Source organism: Protopterus annectens, chromosome 1.part2 (genome assembly GCF_019279795.1).
Source record: "Protopterus annectens isolate FY-2018-M chromosome 1.part2, PAN1.0, whole genome shotgun sequence".
Taxonomy (NCBI): Eukaryota; Metazoa; Chordata; order Ceratodontiformes; family Protopteridae; genus Protopterus; species Protopterus annectens.
Genome location: NC_056727.1, coordinates 254,462,653 through 254,488,764, shown reverse-complemented (window position 1 = coordinate 254,488,764; position 26,112 = coordinate 254,462,653). Strand labels below are relative to the sequence as shown.

The 26,112-nt window shown below is 38.8% G+C and overlaps 1 protein-coding gene across 4 annotated transcripts in view; it reads left to right on the top strand.

Moving 5' to 3' along the window:
• Positions 1–26,112, top strand: part of C1D (C1D nuclear receptor corepressor) — a 328,584-nt gene that overhangs the window by 79,534 nt on the left and 222,938 nt on the right. The window contains exon 5 of one of the 4 annotated variants that reach the window (XM_044055933.1): positions 21,415–21,475. The exons of the other annotated variants lie outside the window; for them this stretch is intronic. Within the exon in view, the coding sequence (XP_043911868.1) occupies positions 21,415–21,475 (61 nt within the window). The remainder of the gene's footprint in view (positions 1–21,414; positions 21,476–26,112) is intronic. 4 annotated transcript variants of the gene reach the window in all.

The window sequence follows — 26,112 nt, the reverse complement described above, 5'->3', positions numbered from 1 at the left end:
GTATGACCATTAAGTTGAAACATATAAGTAAGGGCGGGGGGCTTGCAGGGTTAGAATATGGTTGTTAGTTAGACTTTTTTGTCATTTTGAAACTTTCTTATGTTTAGCTGGCCAGTGCTTCAACCAGTATTACTTGTGAAACCCAAAAAGATGAATTCAGCTACTCAAAAGGATTTTAAGCAGTTTCTTCAAAAAAAAAAAAATGAAGTGAAAGTAGCAGACTTTCTTCTTTTTGAGGCATTGGATAAAAAGTCACAACTAGAAGGTGTCAGGTGTATGAAAGCTACAGTACATGTCTGCTTTGTTATTTGACGTTTGAAATCAGAAGTTGTAGGACTACAGCTCTTCTTAGTAATTCACTTCAAGACTTCAATTCTCTTAAATCCAGGTAGCCTAGCTCAAGATAACGTAGTTTATATTTTGATTATGTATAACAAATGTTTGAAACACAAAATGATTTGCATTGTTCTATTGTAATTTTAAAATGACATTGTTATCTGTCTGACTGCTACTCCTTAAGGATGGTTTTGTTTTGTAAAATACATTTGTATCCTTTTAGGGACTCCTTCAACTGTAATGTATCAGTATGTCAGTTTCCTTAACTCTTGCACGCTGTAGTACAGAAGAGTCCCAGCTGCATAACTTTTGGGCATTTGTAGCTCCTGGGAGTTGAACTTTAAACACAGGGTCAGTGGTATACAACATTTCTAAAATAAACCACCCTTTGTTAGCCACAGATACAAAAATATGGACTCTTCAAAAATCTATAAGATGACAGGAAGAGTGAGAATATGGATTCTCATTTTCCTTCCTGACATTTAAGAGGCATTATGTTATATATCCTCTCAAGTAGGCACTCTTTTTCAGCCTTTTTTTTTTTTTTTTTTTTAACACAACTTTAATAGCAATATCAACAATAAAATCAGTAAAACACAAAACAAGAGAGAACAGCTTTGGAAAGTTGAAACATTTGATTAGGTCCTCTCCTGTTTGATATCTACTTCTCTGAAGTACAGGCTAACACAGAAGGTCTTTGGCTAACAAAGTTCGCAGATGACTGCAAACTAGGAGCCGTAATCAAAACTTCTAACTATGTGGACATCCTACAAAAGGGCCTCACTGAGACAGATGCCTGGTGTCAAAGCCATGGCCTCAAGTTCAATGCCAAAAAGTGCATTGTCATCCCTTTTGGTAAAAACTCTATACCCATGAGCTACCACATAGGCAGTAGTCTACTTAACACCGAACATGTGAGTAGACCTTGTGACACAGGTGGACAGTAGTCTCTCCATTGACTATCACATCGCCACAGTAGTTAGGAAATCCTTCTACGTGGCAAACCTCATCACAAAAGGTTTCTCATCCAGAAAAAAAGAGGTCATTGTTCCCCTCAACTCATCACTCATTAGACCCAATTATAAAGTACAATGCCCCTTTTGGTATGTACCTCACAAGACATCTACAACAACTGGAAAAGCCGCAAAAATACCTCACAAAGAGGATTACTGGTCTCAAACAGATCCCCTACGCAGACGGTCTCAAACAACTCCAGCTTTACTCTGTCGCATATCGCCTACTCAAAGGCGATCGCTGCCTAACATACAAAGCTATGTCAAACCCAGAGCTGTTGGACATGCTCCACTTAAAGAAATCCCAATCCCTCCGAGCTACATGCTCTAGGGAACTAAACGTTGTCACCACAATAAACAGAACATGCTAGAGGGATAGATTCCTGTCCCAGAGACTTCCCATACTCTAGAACAAACTACCTATCTATATCAAGTAAAGCTCCACATTAGCACTCAAGAAAAATCTTGATGATTGGATGGGAGATAAGAAATTCACCCCAGGGATCACTTCTGTGGCTCTGCTTGACAGGGGCACAGGAAAATAATTTTCTTGGGTGGCAAAAGCCAGGGTACTGTTTGGCTAGGCTTATATAGGCTATAAGGCTAATAGCCTAGTACCAACCTATGAACATGGCGATTTAAACAGCGGACTGATGAATGATTTTTATAGGAGATAACCATTCATTGGTATTGATTTAAGTAGAATGAGCCTCAGACTTCACAAAGCTGCAGCAGTTGTCTAAATAAATAGAAACAACTGGCATCACCTAATATTGATAGAAGACAAACTCCGACTCAGAGTCCAAGTGCAGGAGAGCCACCCATGAATGGATATAGTCTCCAACTTTTTGTCATCAGTGCTACATTTAAAATCCCGCACTTCTGCACGAGTTTTATCCGTTACTGAAACCCCAACATGTATTATTAGCAAAATGTATTTTTGAGGTTGGTATTTATGTGCTTTCTTTGGTTTATAAATGTGCTGTAGAATTTTTAATTTAGAATATGTAAGCTGGTTTCCCATGGCTTCCTGCTGTGATTCAGACAAAAAAACCCCCTGAAATTTTAAATTTCAAGGTTTAAAAGTTTTTAAGCTTTGTTCCCTTAGGAGGGTGCACCCCCTGTACCATAAGGGGGGCTATATTTCCCATTTCCCTTCCACTTGTATTTACCAGCTGCAAGGGCACAGCACCTTGGTATAGGGGGTATATTTTGAGGGACTGCAGTCTTAGGCATGGTGTATGTTTAACTTACGTTCATACTTGAAGTTCTTCAGTTCTGAAAGTTTCAGGTATAGTCTTCAGAATTTCTGCCAGCACTGTTTCACACTTGGATGTCATTCATATCACTGTTGCAGTATTCTGTGTCTGAGGGATCTCCTACCAAGGATAGCCCAGCATCTGGCCAGTATACCAAAGCCTTTAGTTCTTGTGGGCAGTGTACATCACACTTATGCTCCCCACATCTGGTGTAGAGCATAAAGGTGCTATATGGACACACGCACTCACCAGTCCGAATGCCATTGTTGAATGTCAGTGTGAACACCTTTTTGCTGTGCTTTTTATTTACAGATAAGTGCCCTGTTAGGGTTTCTTCCCTTTCTCTCTCTCTCTTTTTTTATGTGGTTATTATGTTCATGTCATCCAGAAAGAGTAAATGTCAGTGTGGGAGTCAGATTCTGCATAAAGACTGTCACGACCTAATGTTTGTTCTGTATGGATGCTTCCCCATGACCATATGCGGTGCTGTATTTGTCAGCCATTTATTCCCAAGACCCTCTGTAGTCATCTGTCCTTCTTGTCCATCTGCCTGGAGAACCAGCTTCTTATGTTGTTGGCTCAGGGTGCTATCACAGAATTTGCCGGTCCGGAGGGTCAACATTCTGCCAAGATGAAGGTCAAAGACGTTAGGTCTGATCTGGCTGCTGTCCATTTTCCCCCCAGACGTCTCTCTTGAGGCTGGTGAAAGTGTGCAGGACTGTCTGTTGGTTGCTTTGGATTCCTTTGCTGTGACCCTGTTGGAGGCTGGCATGGATCTGTCTTCTCTCACATGCTAAAACTTTTCATATGTCTGTGCCTTAGAATGAGGGGGAATCTGGCTGATTATATCGAAAAGACCAAGGGGGATTCCTCAGATCTTAGGGAGGAGATTTGTTGCCAGAGATCTGACTCAGGTTGTTTCATGTGGATGATCCACAGATAAAATCAAAGCGTATTTCCTCTGTTAGGGATCCCCAATATGAATGTGGCAGGATTTCACTCCAGGTCTTCTTAATGCTTTGAAGGCCTTGACGCCTCCTCCTGAGGTCTCTGTGCCTGCTTCTTCCTGTTCTTCCACTCTATTCAAGAGGCCTAGGGAACTGGAAATTCCTCTGATGGGAACCTTGACTCGGGGAAGAATCTTTGACTTACTTTCCCATATCCCTTCCCCCTTGGACTACGGTTCAGAGGAGGAGGACTCCATTAATCCAGACTTCCCCCTAGAAGAACTTCTGCTTTGAGGATACCATTGCCCATATGATGGATTAATTTAAGTGGGATTGTTCTCAAGTCTTTGAGATTTGGAAGAGATATTATGAGCTCCTACAGATAAGTCCCCAAAGCCATCCACTTTTCTTCCTGTTCTGGCTGCCTTCTGGCTGCCCTTCTGGATACTGTGTCAGCAGCGTCTGTAGTCCCTCTTTCAGCTCCCTGCACCTATGAAGCCAGATAGATTCTATAAAGTTTGTGAGGAGTGCAAGTTTTTTTTAATAAATGCCCTTCTGTAGTGCCATTCTCCTCTGGTAAGCCTTCCAAGTTATTGCCCTCTACCAAACTGTTGTCTTTTGATAAGGATAGTTGGACTATAGAAAGACTGGGCAAAAAAAAAAAGTTTACAGTCCTGCCACTTTATCCTTTAGCACCATCAACTGCCATGCTCGTTTGACTAGGTATGTTTTGGCCCCTTCTTTCTCAGGTTTCTATTGTGGTGTCTGACTGTTTCCTGCTGGGCTCTACTAATCAAATTGCCTGGCACACTAAGTCAAATGTAGTTATGATGCAGCTAATGCCTCTTCTAGGGCTGCTGCCTTTGGTTTAGTTTTAAGATGTTATTCTTGGCTTCATTTTCAGGCTTTGCCTGATGACATTAAGGCAAAACTTTTAGGTGCTTCTTTGGATAATAAAATCTTTTTGGGTCTTTTGCACCTGAACTTTTCAAGTGTCTCCAGGGCAAGGCTAAAGCCTTGCAGGAATTGAAACATTTTTGTTTTTCCTATTCCAGAGTTTCAGAGGAATCACTCTTCCAAATCTGCTTTTGTTCGCAGGCAGTCTCACCTTCCACTCAAGGGTAAAAAGGGTTCCAAGCTGCAAAATCCTTTACTAATGCACTCTACGGGCACTTACAAGAATGCATGGACCATGCTATCCCAAACAAACCAAGACTCACTCCTCCAAGAAAAGGAAATCAGTCTGGTGGACCCCTGCCATAAAGAAGCTAAACAGTAGAAGGAGGAAACTAGTACAGAAAAGAGTAAAATCCCAAGAAGGGAAGACATCCCTGATCAGTATCCGCAAGAAACTATGTTCCCTCATAAAATCATCCAAGGCTAGCTTCGAAAGAAAAACTGCCATGGATAACCACAATGCATTCTTTAGATATGTCAAGAATCTAAGTGGCAATTCTCAGATATGCTCAGAGTTAGTGCAGAAGGGCACAAAATACACTGAACCGACCAATATAACCAACATCCTGGCAGACAGGTTCAGTGCAAACTTCAACCCCTCTCACCCCCAAAAGGGCCCATAACTATACCAGAAGAATGTAGTGCCCCTGAAATCACAGACAGGTTAAAACAGCTCTCTCCAAAGCCAAAAACACAGCATCAGTGGGACCGGACGGTGACCCAGGCTGTGTCCTACATGAGCTTAAAGATGAACTAACCCCTCACCTAAACACACTGTTTAAACTCAGCCCCTCCACAGGCTATGTGCCCACAGAGTGGCACACAGCAACAGTTATTCTGCTCCACAAAGGTGGAGACACAACGGACCCTGGGAACTATCACCCTATAAGCCTGACTAGCTTGGTCTGCAAAGCTATGGAGTGCATCATCATCAACAGAGACATTGGGAACCTCCAAACACTGGACCCTATCCAGTTCTGCTTGGTTAAGGGCAGATCATGCCTTCTAAACCTGGTAGACTTCTTTGAGACCGTTACCAAGGCTATAGATGATGGAAATGTGGTCCACACAGCCTACCTAGACCTCGCAAAGGCCTTCGACACCATTCCCCACTCCGGTGTTATAGACAAGCTCACCAGCCTGAACATAAACCCCTACATCACGAGATGGGTTGCCAACTGGCTCATGGACAGAACCCACATGGTAAGAGTTGCGGGAGCTAGTTCTGACTCTAAACCGGTTACAAGTGGCTTTCCCAGGGCTCAGTCCTAGGACCCCTCCTGTTCGGCATATACTTAGAGGTACAGGCAAGCACAGGAGGACTATGGCTGACCAAGTTCGCAGACGACTGCAAACTAAGGATTATAATTGACTCTCTGGCTGACACGGACATCCTTCAACAGGGTCTTATTGAGACAGATACCTGGTGTCAAAACCATGGCCTCAAGCTAAATGCCAAAAAGTGCATAGTCATCCCCTTTGGAAAAAACAAAGTACCCATAACTACCACATAGGTGGTAGCCCCCTAAATACCAAAGACTTAATGAGGGATCTGGGGACCCAAGTAGATAGTAACCTTTCCTTTGATAATCATATTGCCAAAGTGGTTAGAAAATCCTTCTATGTGGCCCACCTAATCATAAAAGGGTTTGCATCCATATCGAAAGAGGTCGTTGAGCCCCTCTACGCATCACTCATCAAAACTATCATAGAGTACAGTACCCCATTTGGGATGTACCTTACAAGACACCTGCAACAACTGGAAAGACCACAGAAGTACCTCACCAAGAGGATCACTGGCCTCAAGCAGATGCCCTATGCTGCTCGACTGAAGAAACTCCAGCTGTACTCTGTTGCATGCCGCCTACTCAAAGGTGATCTCTGCCTAACAATACAAGACCATGTCCAAGCCAGAATTGATGGACCTGCTCCACCTAAAGAAAACCATATCCCCTCGAGCCACATGCTCCAGGGATCTAAACCTTACCATAACAATAAATAGGACATGCTGTACGGATAGATTCCTGTCCCAGAGACTTCCCATGCTCTGGAACAAGATTCCAATCTACATTAGGCAGAGCTCCTCGCTAACCCTCTTCAAGAGAAAGCTTGAGTGGATGGGAAACTATGTTTACCCCAGGGATCACTTCAATGGCTTTGCTGGACAGAGGCACAGGGAACTAATCTAAGGAGGCGGCGAAAGCCAACACATTCTGGCTAGGCTTATAAATGCCTTCGGGCAGATAGCCAAGTAGCTACCTATGAACCTATACTAGAAGCTAAGGCAATTGTTAAAATAAATTTTCTGTTGGTAACATGGCATCATTCTTGGAGAAGGTAGTATGCTGCTCAGTGATAGGGTTATACCTGCATGAGGCACACAGTCAGCAAGCTCGAGCATGCCTTGCTTCATATAGTCAAGGAAGGATAATTTAAGGTTATTAACACCCACATGGACTTTGACAAAGTTATACTGGTACCTGTGGTTTAAGGTGGCTAACTGTGTCTCTCTCCTTACTGTGTTGAGGGGGACAGAAGTATGCCTCACTTGTAGAATCACTGATGACTAGGAAATTTGGTTGTGTGCTGATTTGCCTTAAGGACTTGGCAGTGAGACATTGGATACAGTGTTACCACCCACAGCTACACACAGTATTTTAATGGAGTGTTTTGTGTGTAGGGCCTTTCCCCTGTGCAGTAAGTGTGGTGCAAGTGTCACTGACAACCTCTGTAGGATTAGTTTTGGTTGTATGAGAGTGTTTTGCCTCCCGCGTTAGTGTATTTACCTCACGCATACACTGTCTGACAACCCAATTATTCTTAAGAGTGCATGAGGCAATTGCTACAATGCCTCAGAATACCCATCTCAACCAGACTGGCCACAGAGAGTCAGGAAGTGCATATCCATGGCCACTGTTCTACTAGGGAGGAGTAAACGAAATTTAAATATTGATTATTTCAGTAAAACTAGGAACTTTAAGCAACACTCGGCTATGTGCAAACTTGATGCTCTAGTAGTTTAAATAAAAAAAAAAATTTTCTGTGTAGACAGTAAGGGTGTTGGGAAATTTACAGTGTGAGAGATCAGCGTCTATACAGATTACAAGGGGGAATTGCATGCACTGTGAGATATTGGCGACTATACAGATCACTGCTAAGCACTGCTTTGTGGAGAGCAGCAGTTCTTTTTTTTTCTCAAAATTCTTTATTTTGATTTTTTCAAAGTACAAGATGAAACAGAACAGCAAATACAAAGTATAAGAGTACACTGGGTAAGGTATTCTAGGTGAGCAGTACCTATACATAAACATGAAACTAAATTATTTACAACTGTACAAAAGTGCAATATATTTTATTACCACATCAATTTGGTGAGCTTAAAATACTGTGATGATTCTCGTCATTGCATATCCAAATGTGTGTTAGAGATGAAGCTTTGAGAATAAATCCCTGTGTCCTTATGTTAATGCGGGTGGATTAAGCTAGCAGTATGTTAAAGACCGGTTCTCATATTTCTAGGTTCTTAATAATATTCTCTTTTGCATCAGTTACCCGTTTATGAGCTAGCAGGTGTTTGCCATCTTTTTGAATTCAGCCCAGTTGATGATCAAATTTGGATGCTGTGTATAGTTTTATTAATAGAAATGTGATATGAATGATCGCTTGGCTTTTGGATACTTCTGGAGGGGGAATGTGAAGGAGTGCGAATTCCCATGTAAGTGTTGCTTTTTCATAGCCTTGTTTTTGTAATTGGATTTTTAATGAGTTCCATATTTAAATATGCATTTACAGCTCCAAAACATATGGATTAGATCTGCTTCTTGCGATTTGCAATATGGACAATGTGGTAAGTTGGAGGAGTTAAATTTGTCTAGTACTGAGGGGATAAGATAAGCATTATTGTTGATCGTGAGTTGTGTGTATGTTAACTTTTTCAGTGGTAGTGTTTTAAGTGTAAGGTCAAAGCCTGGTTTAATTCTTCAGTTACTGAAGAGTTACTTTTTAACCAATAGTTAGAAATGAGTATGTTGTCTTGGAATTTAATCTCTGATATTAATTTGTATGTGTTGGATATTATTTTCCCCCTAGATAGCATTGTATTCCATAAGGTTTCACAATTGTTTATATCTACCTTATTTAATTTAGTGTTTTGAAGGTATTTGGAACATAGTTCTGTAATTTGTCTCGAGGATTGTGTGTGATTTTGGTAAGTTAAGTTTGTATCTCAGCTTTGGGATAGTGTAGTTGTGATAAGGATGCAGATCTCATATTCTCATATCTTTTAAAGGGTAGTTATTGAGATTTATCCTTGAGTTATTCATTTTTAAATTTGGGTTATTATGAATTGTTTGGAGGATGTCCATTGCTGAGCCAAGATCAAGGGAAATAAACAACTTTTGAAGTATGATGATGAAGTGTTGTAGAGAGTCAATGATCTTATAAGCTGCTATTTCTTTATTGATTAGAAAAGGAAGAGCTCTAGGATTAATTGATATAGTTATAATATATTTTCAGCCAAATTGGAGTCCATGTTTTGAGTGAAGGGGCATATTCTGCTATCTTTAGTATTTTGCTACTATTGATAATGATATAGTATAACTTAAATTCCAATAACTTTAGACCCCTTTTAGTTTCGGCAGTAAGAGTTTTTGGTATGAAAGTCTTGTTTTTTTTTTAGGCTCCCAGATGAACTTGGCTAGAAATGTATGTATTTGTTTGAAGAATGTATGTATTCACACTTGTGTGGTCATAAATGCATAAGTTACTCTAGGTAGAATATTCATTTTGATTATCAAGACTTTGGGTAGGAATGGTATTTTGAGATTATTCCATCTGTTAGTCTTGCATTATCATATTCCATTTATTTAGTATATTATTTTGGTAAAAGTCTAACTTGTTTTGAAAAAAATGTAATTCAAAGATATTTGGTTGAGTCTTTTATCTTAATTGTGTCTAACAATGGGGATAATGATAGTAGTTTGGGGGGACATAAAAGGGAAAATGTTGGTTTTGTTCAAGTTAAGTCTGTAATTAGATGTATTCAAGAAATGTTCAATTGCTTTTAGTAATTTGGGTATGTCAGAGCTAGGGGTGGTAAAATGTTTAAATCATATGAAGGCTGTGTAAAAGATTTTAGAGTTAAAGATATATGGTGAGGTATGATTATTTATTCTGTTTTTATGTACAGGAAGAGCAGTTCAAGGTAGAGATTGAATAAGAAGGGGGATAGAGGGCAGCCTTGTCTTGTTCCATTTTTAATCTTGATTCTGTTTGCGAAGGTTCTGTTTATGTATAGGTTAGTGTAAGGGTTTTCATACAGTATTTTAATTATTTGAATACTGTATGAAAACCCTTACACTAACCTATACATAAACAGTATTTTAATTGAATACCTCCGCTGTGGTGGTGCTGCGGTAGCGTTGTCGCCTCGCAATAAGACTCTGGTTCGATTCTCAGCTAGAGCGTCTTCTGCGTGGAGACATGTGCGAATGGGCGTACCTTCGTTGAAGGTTGAGAGTCAGGGCTGGCAACTCAGCACGTAAAAATCAGCTGCCAATCATTAGCGGACCGGAGTTCCGCTGTGGCGACCCCTAACTGGGAAAAGCCGAAAGACACTACTATTTTAATTATTTGAATACATTTGTTAGGGAACTCAAAGTAGGGTAAAAGCTGAAGTAGGAAAGTGATATTCACTCTATCAAAACCTTTATGGGGATCTACCACCATTGTGTATATGGGAATTTTATTTACTATTTGCGAAGGTTATCATGGCTTCAAGAGTTAGTGTTGTCACTAGTCTGTCTAAATGGAGTAAATTTTGATTGTTCTGGTGATATGATGTTAGTTATAATGTTGTTCAATATATTTGCTAGTACTGAAGTGAGAATCTTAGCATCTGTATTTAGTAATGTGATTGGTCTGTAGATGCTAGGGTCTTTAGGATCTGATTGTTCTTTCAGGATAAAGATAGTTTTTGAGGCATTAAAGTGTAAGCCGTTTTATTTATTTATATAGTTTAGTACCTGATGTATTTTAACCACTAGCGGATAGAAGCACTTGTAAAATTCTGATGTGAGGCCATCTGGACTGGAGCTTAGTTTATTTTTATTTTTTTTTTTTTAATTGTGTCGATTTTGCTTAGCGAGATTGGATTAGTTAGGATATTTTGTTGGTTAGCATCTAATTTAGGGAAAACTATATCTTTAAGGAAAGCTTTTCTGTCCATTTCTGAAGATGGTAAGACTTGTTCTCTGTAGATCTGAGTGTAAAGTTGTTCAAAAAGGTTTGGTATTGCCTGGTTTATTCATATACATTTTGTTCTGGTGATTTCTGTTCTAATGGATGTGGATTTGTATAGAGTAATTAGTCTCGCTAAAGCCCTGTATGGCATTTGAATAGTCTCAGTGTATTTAACCAAGTTTATCATTTTGTTGAATGATAGATTTTCTTGCTTCTTTTAGATATAGCTCTTTTTTTATTTTTTTAGGAACTCTTCTATGGTTTTGTTAGGATCTGACATTAATTCCAATTCCAGTTGATTTATTTTGTCTTTTAATGCAGATTCTTCTGCAGAGAACATTTTTTTTTTATAGTGTGTGGCTTTGTTAATCAGAAATCCTGTAATTTGAACTTTTGTTGAAGCCTATTCATTGTCTTGTTGAAGCCTATTCATTGTCTAGTGGTAGTTGTGAGTTGGATAGAATTGAAGTTAGGGAGTTTAGGAGAGTAGTAATGCCTTCCTATCACATCTTGTTTTGTTAAGGTTGAGATTCAATGTCCAATTGTAACCTCTGTTAGGTTGTTGTTTATTATCCCATTCGATGAGTAGTGTTATTTTTGAGTGGTCTGAGAAGAATCTGGTATGTCTATGGGTTGTTACTTTCATGTTGAGGAATAATTCAGAGATTAGGAAGAAGTCAATCCTTGACCACATTTTGTGACATTGTGAATAAAAGGAGAAATTTTCTGTTTTATGTTTCCCAGTGTACTTAAAAGGATCAAATAGTTTGAAATCTTGTTTAAGTTCCCTAATTGCTAGTGTGGCCTGTTTATTATATATTTTATTAGGGTTAGATCTACCCTTGTCCGGATTTGGTATGAATTCCAGTCTCCACCTATAATTATAAAGTTGTCATTAAATTTGTTAATAAAGCGTATAGTGACATGATAAAGTGTTGTTGGTTATTGCATTGAGCATAGATATTAAGCACTAGTACTGGTTTTGGAATAGCGGGGTTAGTGTAGACTATATAACACCATCTTCCCTGTTTTATCGGTATCAGTTTTAGTTATGTGTGGTTATTGCAAACCTTGCGCTGTTTGTTTTTTCCTCCGATGCTGTGACTTGTCTTATCCATTTTTTTGTTTTCTATATTTGTCCATTGTTCCTTTGTAAAGTGAGATTCTTGGATTAAAATTATTTTGGCTTTAAATGTAAGATGTAAAAATAGATTTCTTTTGTTTTTCAGTTGCAGGCCTTTAACATTCCATGATTCTAGTTCCTACATTTATCTCGATGTCCTTGATGATATGAAACGTTTATGTAGAGTGTATGTTTATGTAAGCTCATTTTACGTGGTTTTGTGTATGGCACCTAACTATTCCCTTCCATACCCAATGCCTCATCATTACTTCCCTGGGCCAAGAATAGTAAGGGGAAAAAAAAAGGATTTTTTTTTTTTTTTTTAAATAAGCATGATATTTTCTAACTGTGTGCATGTTAAGGGTTTTCTTTATGCAGTGTAGTTTCCATGTGGTTCCCCTAGAGGTCACTAATAACACCAATGTAGAGCAACTCCAACATAACAGTTCTTAAAACGGCACTCCTTAATACTATTTTCTAGTCTCTTCATCTTAAAGATTCGTGTCAACACTATTATTCAAAATCTGTCTATTAATACATGTATAGAATAAAAACTTTTGAATCTCTTTGTATATATCTAGTATTTGTGGAATACAAGCAGAAGGTTAAGAAAATCTATCTTTAACACTTTAGGAGTTTAACATGTTATATCAGCACATTATCCTAATAGTCTTCTGGCAAACTCTCTTACTATTATTTAATATCTGATCTCATTCTTAGATAGTCATTGAGTTAGCCTGTATTGATAACATTCATCATAGATAGTACCTAGAAATACATTCGTTTTTGAATAGTTTACACTAACAGTGCTGAGATCGGTTTACATTTCTTCTATTTTCATTGTAATAACCTAGCCAGGGCTAATATTTGATCAGTGCTCATTTGCTGCTATATATGAATTAACACAGGACTAATGTTAGGTCTGCCTAGTGTTCATATTTGTAGTTTAATCTTTAGACTATAAATTTTGTCCAGCAGCCAGAGAAGTATAACTTGTGCATCGTTGCATCCTTTCAGATGTGCCAACTGTTTATTGGCTGATCACAGTCTCTGTTTAGTACACTTGTATAACACAAGTCAGTTTTGACAGAACAGCCTCCCTGATGAATTTTCTTTTTATCATTGGAACATAGAAAGAAGTAAAACAACACTCTAATATTGTGTTAACCGAGAAGTTTCTCAGCAATTAAGCATACAATATTGAGATTCACATTTTATAACTCTTTCTCTAAGATTTGCAACCTATTGTTATTACAAATACAGCAATATGTATTTAGAGAAGATAAACTAGTAGTGTCAGAAAAAAATATATATGTTTACATTAGTTTATGGCTGGTAATTTGTTTTACATCATTCCAAGCCAGTGTCATTTGTTTCTTTGCAGTCTTTCTTCCCAAACAGCAAAAATCTGTTAGATTTAAGGTATTCTGCAGTATATTACAGAATATACTTATTTAGATTTAGTATAATGTTGTTGCTCAGCACCTTATGATGATCAGAAATCCTGGGATTTGTGAACTAACATCCTGTAGAGTGTAATACTGTTGATTTCCTGCTTCGCCAGACCTCCAAGGCTTCATTTCTTTACAGAATTGCTTTTTGTTGACGTATCTTACTTTATTTTCAGTGCTTATGGCCATGAGCTGCTTCATAGGGGGAACACAATTAGTTGTAAAGTCCTGGGAGATGGTAACCTTTAAAGTGGTCCGCCTGGCGAACGAATACTGCGTTTTCTATTCCTGCTACAGTGATTTGAGTTCCCTACTCACCTCGTGGTCAGCCGCGGCATTTTAGAGGCCTAGAAAAGCAGGAACCAGCTGAAGTTGGATGAACCCGGACTAAAAGTGGGTCCAAAATGGAAGAAAATTAGTCAGTCTCGTTTTGCTGAAGATCTTTCTTCATTTTATTTCCAAAGAGGGAATTTCTTTGAAAACTGCTTGGAAGGTTTGTTTCTTTATCCTCCTCTGGATTCTCAACTTTGCATTTTACATCCTGGAATTGGAAAAGGACCGAGTTTGGGTATTTCATTTGGAATTTTATATTTTTCTCAATCTGGTATTTGCAGAATGATGAGAGCTGCTGTCTGGCTTGCCTTATTTGAATGGGAAGATTTTGTGCAAAGATTTTTGTTGCTATTCTAGGTAAGAAAGCCTTTCTGTTTTGCAGTAAATAAGGTCTTTGAAGCATCCTGGTAATTTAAAACTTTGATGTGTACAGGTCTGGGTTTGTTTGTTGTTTTAGATTCTCTTCAGGCATGGTGGGCTTTCTCTATTATTATCTGTTGTGGGTCTCCAATTACTGCTGGAAGAATCTGTAGAATTTGTTTAATGATCATTATCAGATTGTTGTGGTGTGTAATAGCTTCAGGAATTCCTCTGATAATTATGTTTCATCTACAGCGTGTTTCAATATCTATTAGTTTAGCTTGCATCGCTTGAATTTCTTTTTGATTAGAGTCGGAGTCAGTTTTTTTGTTGTACAGTATATATTTTTATTTAATTTTCCAGGATTTTAGATTTTGTTTTTTCTATTCTGTTCAAGATCTGGTTGAAGGATTCTCCGAATGTTTTAAATTGCAAGGAAAGGTCTTGAATTGCTTGCTGTATAGGTAGTAGTGCATTTTAATGTCTTCTAGGTTAGCTGGCTGATTTTCCTGTTGTTTTCTGGTCTTCTGTCTTTTAGTTGTATCTTTTTCAGGTGAAGCTAAACCTGAGTATTAGTCTTTGTTGTAAACGTTTCCATGGTGTTTTCTTCCTTTGACATTTTGTATTTAGGTAGATTACAGAACTTCAGTGCCTCAGCACCACATGTCATTAGCTTTATTGTAAATCTTAATTAATCCTTTTGTTTTTTCTGTTTTTTTTTTTCTTTTGTGTATTTATTTTTTGCTGTTGCATCTCTTGGATGAGTTCCTCGTATTTTTTTGTTCCTGTGGGTTTATTCTGGGTATTTTCAGAGAGCTAGGAATAGCAGTGCTTGCAGAACCGCAGCCATCTTGTTTCTCACCAGTTCTAACTAAGTACTGTTAAAAAAAAAAATGTAGATATTGAACAGAGAACCACTCTTCCAAAAAAATCAAAACATCCGCTGGCTTTACCATAAAGGGGGTACCCTCCGACCAGTTCCACAAGTATGCACCAACAATTGTGCTTAAATGAATAAACAGCACAACCAAATGCTGCACCGAGGCAGTACTTCAAAAATTGCAATTCCACTCCTCAGGAAACAGCGAAAAATAGTTTAATAATTAAAACAGAATACCGCCACAAACACAGAACTGGGATTGAGCGCGCTTTCATCTACGATACATCGACTTCATCAGAATCCATTGTATGAATAAATCAGTTACCTTAAATACTTGCTAAGAAATAAGTTAATTGATAACTTAATTAACAATTCATATTGAAGGCTTATTAAAAGAACAGTACACTCTTCACATATTTTTTCTTCACTTTAAGCAATCTGCCACAATAAAGCTAACAATCTGTGCTATATATTTGTAAAATTCATGCCTCTTTTATGTATATGTTATTTATAATCCATATTGTTTTTATCCAATAATAAAAATAAAAAAGAAAAGAAAACCAGAAAAAACATACATAAAGGCAATAAAAGTGCTTCATGTGGCTAAAAATACACAATTCCCATACACAATTCGATACCATAACCCTATAAAAATTGTATGTAAACATAGCTAGTTAAAATATATATGTAATTACATAAATAATAATATTATTTCATATTTCCTATATTAAAAACAATTCAACGTATCATATTATTTGTTAAAACTTGTAGATCATAAATATAAAAAACATGTATGTATAAATAACTTAATTCCAAAGACTATTGTATAAATAATTAACTATAAATGAGGGCCTAAAATAATGTAAAGTTTCCTACATAAATACGCCATTTCTTTTTGGGGTTATTTGCCAACAATCTCAATGCTGGCTTGATTGTAAGGTGATCATTCATCCCACTGGAACCACAGGCATCCAACCTAAGTTGCCAAATTAATTCTCTGTATTCCAGTAGGGATTCCCAGTCACCTCCCCTATCTCCCTTCTTAATCTCATCTAAAACCCAAAACTTAATGTTGGTATTTGTACACAAAGTGGTATGCCTATATAACGCATTATTGTCATTACTCTTGTTGATATCCCTCATGTGCTCATAGATACGTTGTCTTAACTTGCGTTCAGTCTTACCAACGTAGTATTTACCACATGCCAAACAATGGGCTAAATAAACCACACCCTTGGTTTGGCAGGTATAATACCCTTTGCTTCTCAATTTTACACCTATGCCCCTCAATAGGAGCTCCTTCTCCCCTGCAATAAAGGAACACTGCGCACATCTCCCACATTTGTGTGTCCCCACTTTTTGTTGTGCTCCACTAGGACTAGGTGTATTTTTCATCTCAAAAAGTTTTTTAAAATTTGTATTTTTCCTATAACCAAATTTTATTGTTTGCTGGAAAATCTTGCAATCAGTATTTAATTTTGAAAAAATTCTCCAAATCTCGTTAATCCCTTTTTGTATCCAACCTATTCCCTTATAATATGTAAGAGTTAACCGAGGTAGTTCAATCCTATTTATTTGTTGGATTTTATGTTTCCTAAAATCAACCACCACTCCATCAGTATTAAATTGATTATACAATAAAAGTGGTGGAAACTGACTGCTCCGTTTCTTTAAAATTTCCTTTTTAACACTCTTAATGAGTCTAAGTGGATACCCTCTTTCCAGAAATAACTTTTCTATAAATTCCATTTCCTCGATACACATAGTATTTTCACTAGTCATACGCGAGGCCCTGATCATCTGGCCTTTTATGATATTCCTTCTTGGGTATAATGGGTGGTCACTTTCAAAATGTACATATGAGTTGGAAAAACACCCCTTTCTAAAAATCCTTGATTCATACTGCTTATCTATCATATTTTTTACAATTGTTACATCTAAATAATTAACTTTATCAAAATTGCATTGAATGGTGAACCTTAGGAAATTTGTGATGGTATGCAAATAGTCAATAAATTCTTCTATCTGTTTTGTACCACTCCAAACGATAAAAATATCGTCCAAAAATCGAAAGTATTTAATAACATATTTCCAAAAATTAGATTTGAACACATTCTAGCTCCCAAAAAAGCATAATAATATTAGCATAACTGGGGGCACACGAAGACCCCATTGCTACCCCACCTATCTGGTGGTAGATGTCTCCTTGAAAGTAAATGAAATTATTTTTTAACACTAGTTCCATATTTTCAAGTACTAGTCTAAAATCTATTTTGTTTAAGAAATTAAATTCAACCAACATGTGTTCAAACCAAGATAGACCTATGTCGTGTGGTATTACTGAAAATAGGTCTATAACATCAATTGTTATAAAAATATATTTTTCATGACATATAACAGTATTGAATTTTGTAAGAAAATCCCAAGAATCAATAAGTATGTGTGGATAATCATTATAAAATTGTTTTAACTTGGTGTCCACATAAATAGCCAAGGGCTGTGTTTTAGAACATTGAGATGTCACAATGGGTCTAAGGGGTGGGTTGTGGATATCTTTGTGTATTTTCGGGATGCCGAAGATCTCTGGAATCACTGGTTTAGGTACTTTTAGAAAATTATATAATTCTATATCTATACATCCTTGTAGGAGATTATCTTCCAGATAAAAATCTATCTTCCTATAACATATGTTCATTTCATTTCTAGATGCAATCTGATATCTACCACCCGTATTCAAGATCTCCAGCATCCTATGGGTATAATCCCACAAATCCATCAAAACCACCCCTCCCCCTTTATCAGGCTTCATAATCCTGATTTTATCATTACTTTGTAACATCTTTAAAACCTTGATTTCTTCTTCCTTCAGATTGCTATATTCCTTTAACCCATCATCATGCTTAAAGCCTTCCCTCACCATATTAAATACATATGCCTCAAAGTTATAAATTTCCTGTTGTAAAGGGGGGTTAAATACACTTCTTCTTTTAAGTATGTTGTCCACCTCCTGATCATCTTGTTTTAATGTAAATTTCAAGTGTAATTTTCTTGCAAACAATTTAATATCAAGTAAAATCTGTTCAATTTTTGGTTTTTTAACTGGTATAAATGAAAACCCTTTGGTAAAAAGGCCGAAAAAAACAGGGGTAACTTCTAAATCTGTAAAATTGTATATATGAAAGTTATTTTCAATACTAATCTTACATCCACCTTGGTGAACAAAATTGTCCATACCCATATCTAATTCTTCAGCCTCCTCCATTGTATATTGAGATTCTCCAGTACTATCAATACCTATACACATGGGGTTATCATCATTTCCTACCTGGGGTATTTCTTCATAACCATACTCTATAACTGTTTGTAACTCAACAGGGGGTATATTCTCCAAAATTATCTGTAAACATTCCCCCCTTGTTTCCTCGGATAATAATTCCCTGTTGCTTCCGCATAAGAGGAGGGTCGATTCTGTTTCCTTAATCTTTCTGACCTCCGTGGACCCTCCCCCCCCCCTTCCCCTAAAGGGTCAAATTGATCCAGTTCATCATTACCCATTGCTTTTGTTTGTCCATTAAAATTGTTATAAACCGGTCCAGCCTCTTTGAAATATAACTTGTTATTGTTATTATATTCAAAGCCGGGCCTTCTTCCCCCACCCCCTCCCCCAGGGGATGGATATCCATAAGGGGACTTTTTCTTATAGTATTTACTAGGATCAATGTAGGCCCTACCATCTTTGTAGTCACGCAAATTGCGTTCTATTTTCCCTAACTTCCTTTTGTAATTTTTAGTCACATTAAAATTAACATCATGAAGCACTTTACAATATAAACTTTTATATTCTTGTACAGTAAAAAACAGATCATTGCTAATATCATGCTGTAACTTGTCAATTTTCTTTTTACTATCTTTCAAAATTTCCATATTATTACTTATCATTGCCTTCAAAATAGAAATACCACATTCGTTTAAAATATCTGAAATAGTTTTAAATAATTGCTCATTTCCCCCTAATGTTATTGGGGTATTTACTTAGCCTCAGTCCCTTCGGTACTATATTCCGCTCAACGCATTGCGTGAGATACCAGTTCTCAAGACAAAGGTTCCTGTATTTATTTAAATCAAACTCAAACAGCTTACATTTATCTTTGAAACTACAATTGTCCTTAGGTGCTTCCTCGGCTTCCTTCTTGGTTGTAGAAAAAGATTTGTCCAACCATTCGGTAAATGTTATGTTATTGTATGCTTCAAAAGCACTGTTCCTTTTGGGAAACACTGCAGAATTAGATCGTCTCTCACGGGCTGGATTACCCGAATGCTCGCCATTGCTGGTACCAGGCGCATAGTTGTTATCATCCGGTGTAGATCGTGACGTCATCAACTGTCTCCGACAACCCTCGGGATTGCCTTGACCGCATGGAATAGATTCACCAGACCCCGGTAAACTCTCCAAAGTAACAGTACCTTGTGAATGATTATGTATAAGCCTCACCAGTTGGCTTAATAAAGAATTATCACCTTCCATGGGGGATCCCTCGTGACGCTAGTGGAAAGACAAATAACCACGATCCTCTGATACTCCTCCACAAAAACTCTACCAAAAAAATCAAAACATCCGCTGGCTTTACCATAAAGGGGGTACCCTCCGACCAGTTCCACAAGTACGCACCAACAATTGTGCTTAAAGGAATAAACAGCACAACCAAATGCACCGAGGCAGTACTTCAAAAATTGCAATTCCACTCCTCAGGAAACAGCGAAAAATAATTAAAACAGAATACAGCCACAAACACAGAACTGGGATTGAGCGTGCTTTCATCTACGATACATCGACTTCATCAGAATCCATTGTATGAATAAATCAGTTACCTTAAATACTTGCTAAGAACACAGAACCACTCTTCTCAAGTAGTGTGGTCACCAAATGCACCAGGCACAGAAATTCAAATTTTAAACAAGCTAGCACTCTAGCTAGTCAAAGGCATAATAAGCCCTCACCATCAATTCCCAGCTCAGAAGGATGGAGGCTACCCTCTCCACCAGCAATTCCCAGCTCAGAAGGGTGGAGGCTACCCTCTCCACCCACAAGAATATAGACCACTAACCTTCTTTAACGTAAAATAACTGGTTTTGAGCCCAAGTGCTTAGATCATAACTAAGGAACTTTTAGAATAACAGACAGAATAAGCATTCAACCAGCAATTTCCAGCTCACAAGGGCACAGACTATCCTCTCCTTCCACAAGCTTGTAGACCACAAGCTGAATAAGGTGCATTTTTTGTTAGTAAGTGGGAAGGTAGGACATGGGAAATAATTCAAGTTTAAGAGACGAACTGGGATGGCCTTTCCCAGTTGTTCTCTCAGTGGTCAGTAGAATGAGCTGATGAGATGAGACTGGGAGGAGTGTCCAAAATCAGATTTATAGTAGTAGGAGCGGCCAGTGCAAAAGCCACCAAGTTTAAAGGCAGAACAGTAGCACGGCAGGTGGTGGGGAAAATCAAATGCAGGTAGAGATCAGCAGTAGTCAGGCAGAGAACTGCAAGTCAGTCAAAAGCTATGATTTCCATCCTTGAGGCTGCTACTTGGTCTTCTGTCCATACCTTCACTAAGCGTTATAAGTTACGATGTCAGGGCTAGAGCTGGCTTTGCCCGGGCTATCCTGCATGGGTTTCTAGAGGGCTCTTCAGTGCTGTCCTCCTTCCCCCAGGTTTCCTCTTGAACCTTTTGTACGGTCTCCTCTGTTATGAATACTGCAACAGTGATATGGAAGGACAAAGTACACTGGTGTAAAATCTTACTATAACAATAGATGTCCTTCTCTACACTGTTGCAGTATTCACTCCTTCCTTCATGCCCCCTCTGCTCCTAACCTTTTCCCCTTGCCCTCCTGGGCAGGGGTTCCTCTGTCTTTTCTCCTGTTGGATGCACATGTTCCTCCTGGTCCCTAGGGGCATTCTGTTCCTCTTGGAGCTTTTCATTTCTTAATTGTGTGTGTCTGTCACCTTTATGCAGCATGTCTTGCGCAGGGAGCACGTGTGACGTACAGTGCCTGTAAATACTAAAGGCTTTGGTATACTGGCCAGATGTTAGGATATCCTTGGCACATGATCCCTTAAGCAAGGAATACTGCAACAATGAAAATGTCTTCTGCAAAATCTAACAAGAGTGGGAGTCATTTTGGAGATTCAGACCTTTAAGTTTCATGACTGGATCACTTCTAGGAGCACATTTGTTTGAATTAAAGTTTATTGTAGAATTGCGATTTGACTCTGTGGGTCTTTATAATAAAGATATAATAATGACAGTAGTCTCTGTATTCAGGTTTAAGAAACCTTTGCTAGCAATTAAGAGGTTGGTGTTTCATGCAGACCCGCAAGATGCTGAAAGGTTTTCAGCTTAGAAGGAGTATTATGTTATGAAAATATAATTAAGGAATCACATGTTGAAGTTATAACACAAGACTGTGAGTAAAATGAGGCTGAACTTGTCTTCTATTTTATGCTTTAATTGCTAAGGTTCTGTGGTGGGGAAGTAAAGAGGAAGCTCCCATACAAGCAACTAAGGAGCAAGGAGGAGATGAGGAAGCCATTCATGGAGTACGACCGAGTAATGACCAAGATGGTTTAGACCACATTTTTATTTCACTGCCACCAAATTGATAACTTGTTTTATCAAAGTAAATGGGTAAGAGTTGCAAGGGCTTGTGGACTCTGGTTGCATGATTACACTAGTGGGTGAACAGTGTCTGTAGAAGAAAGCCAGCTCACCATAGTCTGAGGTCATTTCTATCCATTAGAAGAAAATGTGTATTCCAGTTACTCAGTTGAAGGTACAAACCAGATGTTCTTCGTGTTTCACTGTTGCAGTCATTACATTTGGGTAATCTGCTGGCAGGTTGCCCTCAGTCGGCCTGGTTAACAAAGTCTTGGGTCCTGCGTCTGTTGCTGTCCCTTCTTCCATGACATCAGGTCGTCAGGGGTATAAAACATGCAGCCGACGCCATTACATCAGTCTTTTTTGCTGTGCGGTGCCCGAAGTAGAAGCAGTTCGCAAGTGCCTGTTGATCAACACCTGAAATTTTTGTTTTCGAGTTTCAGAACCGAAGTCTTCAACTAAAAGCCAAGTACCCCGTTGGGGAAACTTTTTCTTGCTCCTTACCGATGTCAGTAAAAGTTAATTGCATTACTTGTGGGAAGCAAATACCTCATAAGGATTTTCATTTGTACTGTATTCCTTGCCTAGGCCCTGATCATAACGTACCTTGTTGTCAGTTTTGTGCTAAATTTAATCAATGCGCTTTTAAACGTCAGTATGTTTTTGCTTCTAAATATTTTGGCTCACGATTTAACTATCCAGAAATGACGTGTGTTAGCAATCAGACTACCAGAATACCTAAAAAATGCAAAGAAAAAGACAGAGACAGGCCGTCAAGGTCCAAAACTGATGACGCTTCTCCTAAGCCAGTCGCTAGTTTGCTGGTACTCATTCAGGCGCTTTCGCAGCCCCTGATGCCTGCAACTTTTGATTTGCAAGCCTCTGCTGAGACCCATTCGGAGTCCATTATGCAGCGAGATGCTTGTACCCGTGGATGTCTCTACCTTAGATGGGTCCAGAGCCGCTTTGCAGGCACTGGCTTCTGAGGGTGTTTTCAGGCGTAAAGATTTGTATATTAAACCGACGCCATCTTCAAAACTAAGGCCAAAATCTACTTCTATGTCTAAAAAAACGACGCTTGGGCCACGTGTGCAGGACCCTATGCCTAAAAAGCAAATTATCAAAATGGCTGAAGATTTAATTAACAGCAAAAAACGTAACCTGCACGTTTGGCTGGTGCACGGCTATACCATATCAAAAACAGCAAAGAAAAAGAGCCAACATGCAGTAATTCCAGTATAGCCTTTTGACAAAAGGATAATTTATTCCATGAGGACTAAATAAAAAAAATTAACCCAGTGGGGTCATACCGGTTTCAGCGTAAGCCTTCTTCAGCAACCACACACAAAAAAATCCAATTAAGGCTGTAAATTCCAATATATTTATATTCAATGTAATGATCAATTAATCTTAAATTAAGGGTACGACAAAAATTGACAGCATCTTGTGCAAAATGATGCTCATTCAAATTTTGGTCATATATGATGTCATGGATCTTGGGGTGATTCTCCAGAATATGACCAACATTTGAATGTTGAAGTGAATAATGTATACAATTTATCTTCTGTTACATTTAATGAACAACAACTTCAGGTTTTAAATAAAGGTTTGGGTTTTGTGCCAGGTTTTTGTGTTCCGAAGCATCATTTTGCACAAGATGTCAATTTTTGTCATACCCTTAATTTAAGATTGTTCTTTCACAATCAGGAAGGGGAAAAGGTTGATAGTTTTGGCCTTGGAACTTTTCGATTTAGATCGTCACAGTTCAAGCCACCAGTGTCACCCATTGTACAGTCTTTTCAAAATGAGGTTCTTAAAGATTTACTTTTGAAATTTGAGTAAGTACAATATGATTAGGGATAATCTCAAAGATCATGTGTTGAACATCTTAAGAATCATGACATTGCCATTTTGCCGGTGGACAAGGGTGGGGCAGTGGTGGTTCAGAATTATCTTGACTATGAAGCTGAGGCAGAGCGACAACTGTCCAACTAATCTCATTACAAGGCAATATCCATTGACCCAACCAGCAAATTCAAAACAGACATTGATACATTTTTGGATCTAGCAGAGGAGGAAGGCATCATTTCTCATGATACCTGTTATCACCTCAAGGTCAATCACCCCAGACAATATATTTATTTCTTGCCGAAGATCCATAAGGATCCCAGTAGACCGCCTGGTCGACCAATTGTTTCTGACAGAGGCTCCTTGACGGGAACCCCTGTCGGAATTCCTTACACAATATTTGAAACCTTTATTGCCCTTGGTATGGGCGAAGATGCAGGACACCATGCAGTTTCTTGTCATTATATCAGATATGCAACTGGAACCCGACTGGCTCTTATGTACTTTGGATGTCACCTCCTTGTATACTAGTATTCCCCATTGGGCAGGACTTGCTGCTTTGCAATATTGGCTTGATAGGGCGAATATGTACAAACCGGGTTTTAACACTCTTCTGGTTTGCATGGCCGAATTGGTACTCGCCCACAATATCTTTTATTTCAAAGATAAGTGTTTTTGGCAGATTCAAGGTACTGCTGTGGGGGCTTCTTTTGCCCCTATATATGCGGACCTGTTTATGGCCTACGTGGAGGAGCAATTGATTTATGATAAGAATAATAACATTTTCATGAATGAATTCGATATTTGGAGGAGATATCTTGATGATTGTTGGTTGGTGTGGAAAGCGGATGAGGCATTTCTTTTTGAATTTTTGAAATATTTGAATTCCAATAAGTGGGGTGTTGAATTTAAGTTAACTTACAATAGATCTAAAATAACTTTCCTAGATGTGTCGATTAGGAGAACTGAATCAGACACTCTGGAGAGTGAGGTATTCAGAAAGTTTCCTCAATTCAACACTCTACTTCATGCCACAAGCTTCCACCCACAACATGTCATCAGGAACATCCCCAAATCGCAATTTCTCTGTATTAGGAGAATTTGCTCTGATTCTTCCATGTATGCCCACCACCGACAAGAACTAATAGCCAGATTTAAGAACAGGGGTATCAAGCAGGTGACATCACTAGGGCCAGTCGGTTTGTTAACCAACAGGATAGGTCACAGGTGTTAACATACCATCCCAAGTGCACGAATCAATCTCAGGAGTCCAGATTGGTCACTACTTATGGCAGAAACACCAGGAGTTTCATGAATATCATCCAGAGACGTTGGCACCTGTTACAGCCAGACAACATATTAAATAATTATATTAAGGATCGGTGCTTTTATTCCTTTCGTAAGGGGCGGTCATTGGGATCCTTATTCTTAGGTTCATAGGTAGGGTGCTTTTATTCCTTTCGTAAGGGGTGGTCATTGGGATCCTTATTCATAGGTAGGTACTGGGTAGGTACTAGGCTATCGGCCCAAGGGCCTATGCAAGCCTAGCCAACAAGGTTCCCTGGCTTACGCCACCCAAGAAAGTTATTTTTCTGTGCCACTGACGAGCAGAGAAACAGAAGTGATACCCGGGGTGTATTTCCTATTTCCCATCCACTCATCAAGATTTTTCTTGAAGACTGCTAATGAAGAACTTTGCTTGACATAGATGGGTAGCCTGTTCCAGAGTATGGGAAGTCTCTAGGATAGGAATATATCCCTCCAGCATGTCCTGTTTATTGTGGTGACAAGGTTTAGTTCCCTAGAGCGTGTAGCTCGGAGGGATTGGGATTTCTTTAGGTGTAGCATGTCCAACAGCTCTGGGCTTGACATAGCTTTATATGTTAGGCAGAGATCACCTCTGAGTAGGCGATATGCTACGGAGTAAAGCTGGAGTTTTTTGAGGCGGTCAGTGTAGGGCATTTGTTTGAGTCCAGTAATCCTCTTTGTGAGGTACTTCTGTGGCCTTTCCAGCTGCTGCGGATGTCTTGTGAGGTACATTGCAAAAGGGGCGTTGTACTCTATAATGGGTCTGAGTGAGTAGAGGGTAACAATGACCTCTTTTTTCCTGGACGAGAACCCTTTTATGATGAGGTGTGCCACGTAGAAGGACTTCCTGACTACTGTGGCGATGTGACTATCAAAGGAGAGACTACTGTCCACCTGGGTCCCAAGGTGTCTCATCACTCATTCGGTGTTAAGTAGATTTCTGCCTATGTGGTAGTTCATGGGTACAGAGTTTTTACCAAAGGGGATGACACTGCACTTTTTGGCATTGAGCTTGAGGCCATGGCTCTGACACCAGGCATCTGTCTCAGAGAGGCCCTTCTGTAGGATGTTCACATCATTTGTGGACTTGACTATGGCTCCTAGTTTGCAGTCCTCTGCAAACTTAGTTAGCCAGAGGCCTTCTGTGTTAGCCTATAGGTTCATAGATTAGTACTAGGCTAGCTGCCCTTGAGGGCCATTTTCAGCCTAGCAAATTACCCCATGTGAGAATCAAACCCTGAACCTTATGTTTGTAAGGTAAACACCTTAACCATTATGCCAACCTCCCAACCCTACTTCAGAGAAGTAGATACCAAACAGGAGCGGTCCCAGGATGGAACCCTGTGGTACTCCACTTGTCACTGGTTTGAGGTCAGATTTGGAGTCTGCAACTTTTACAGTGT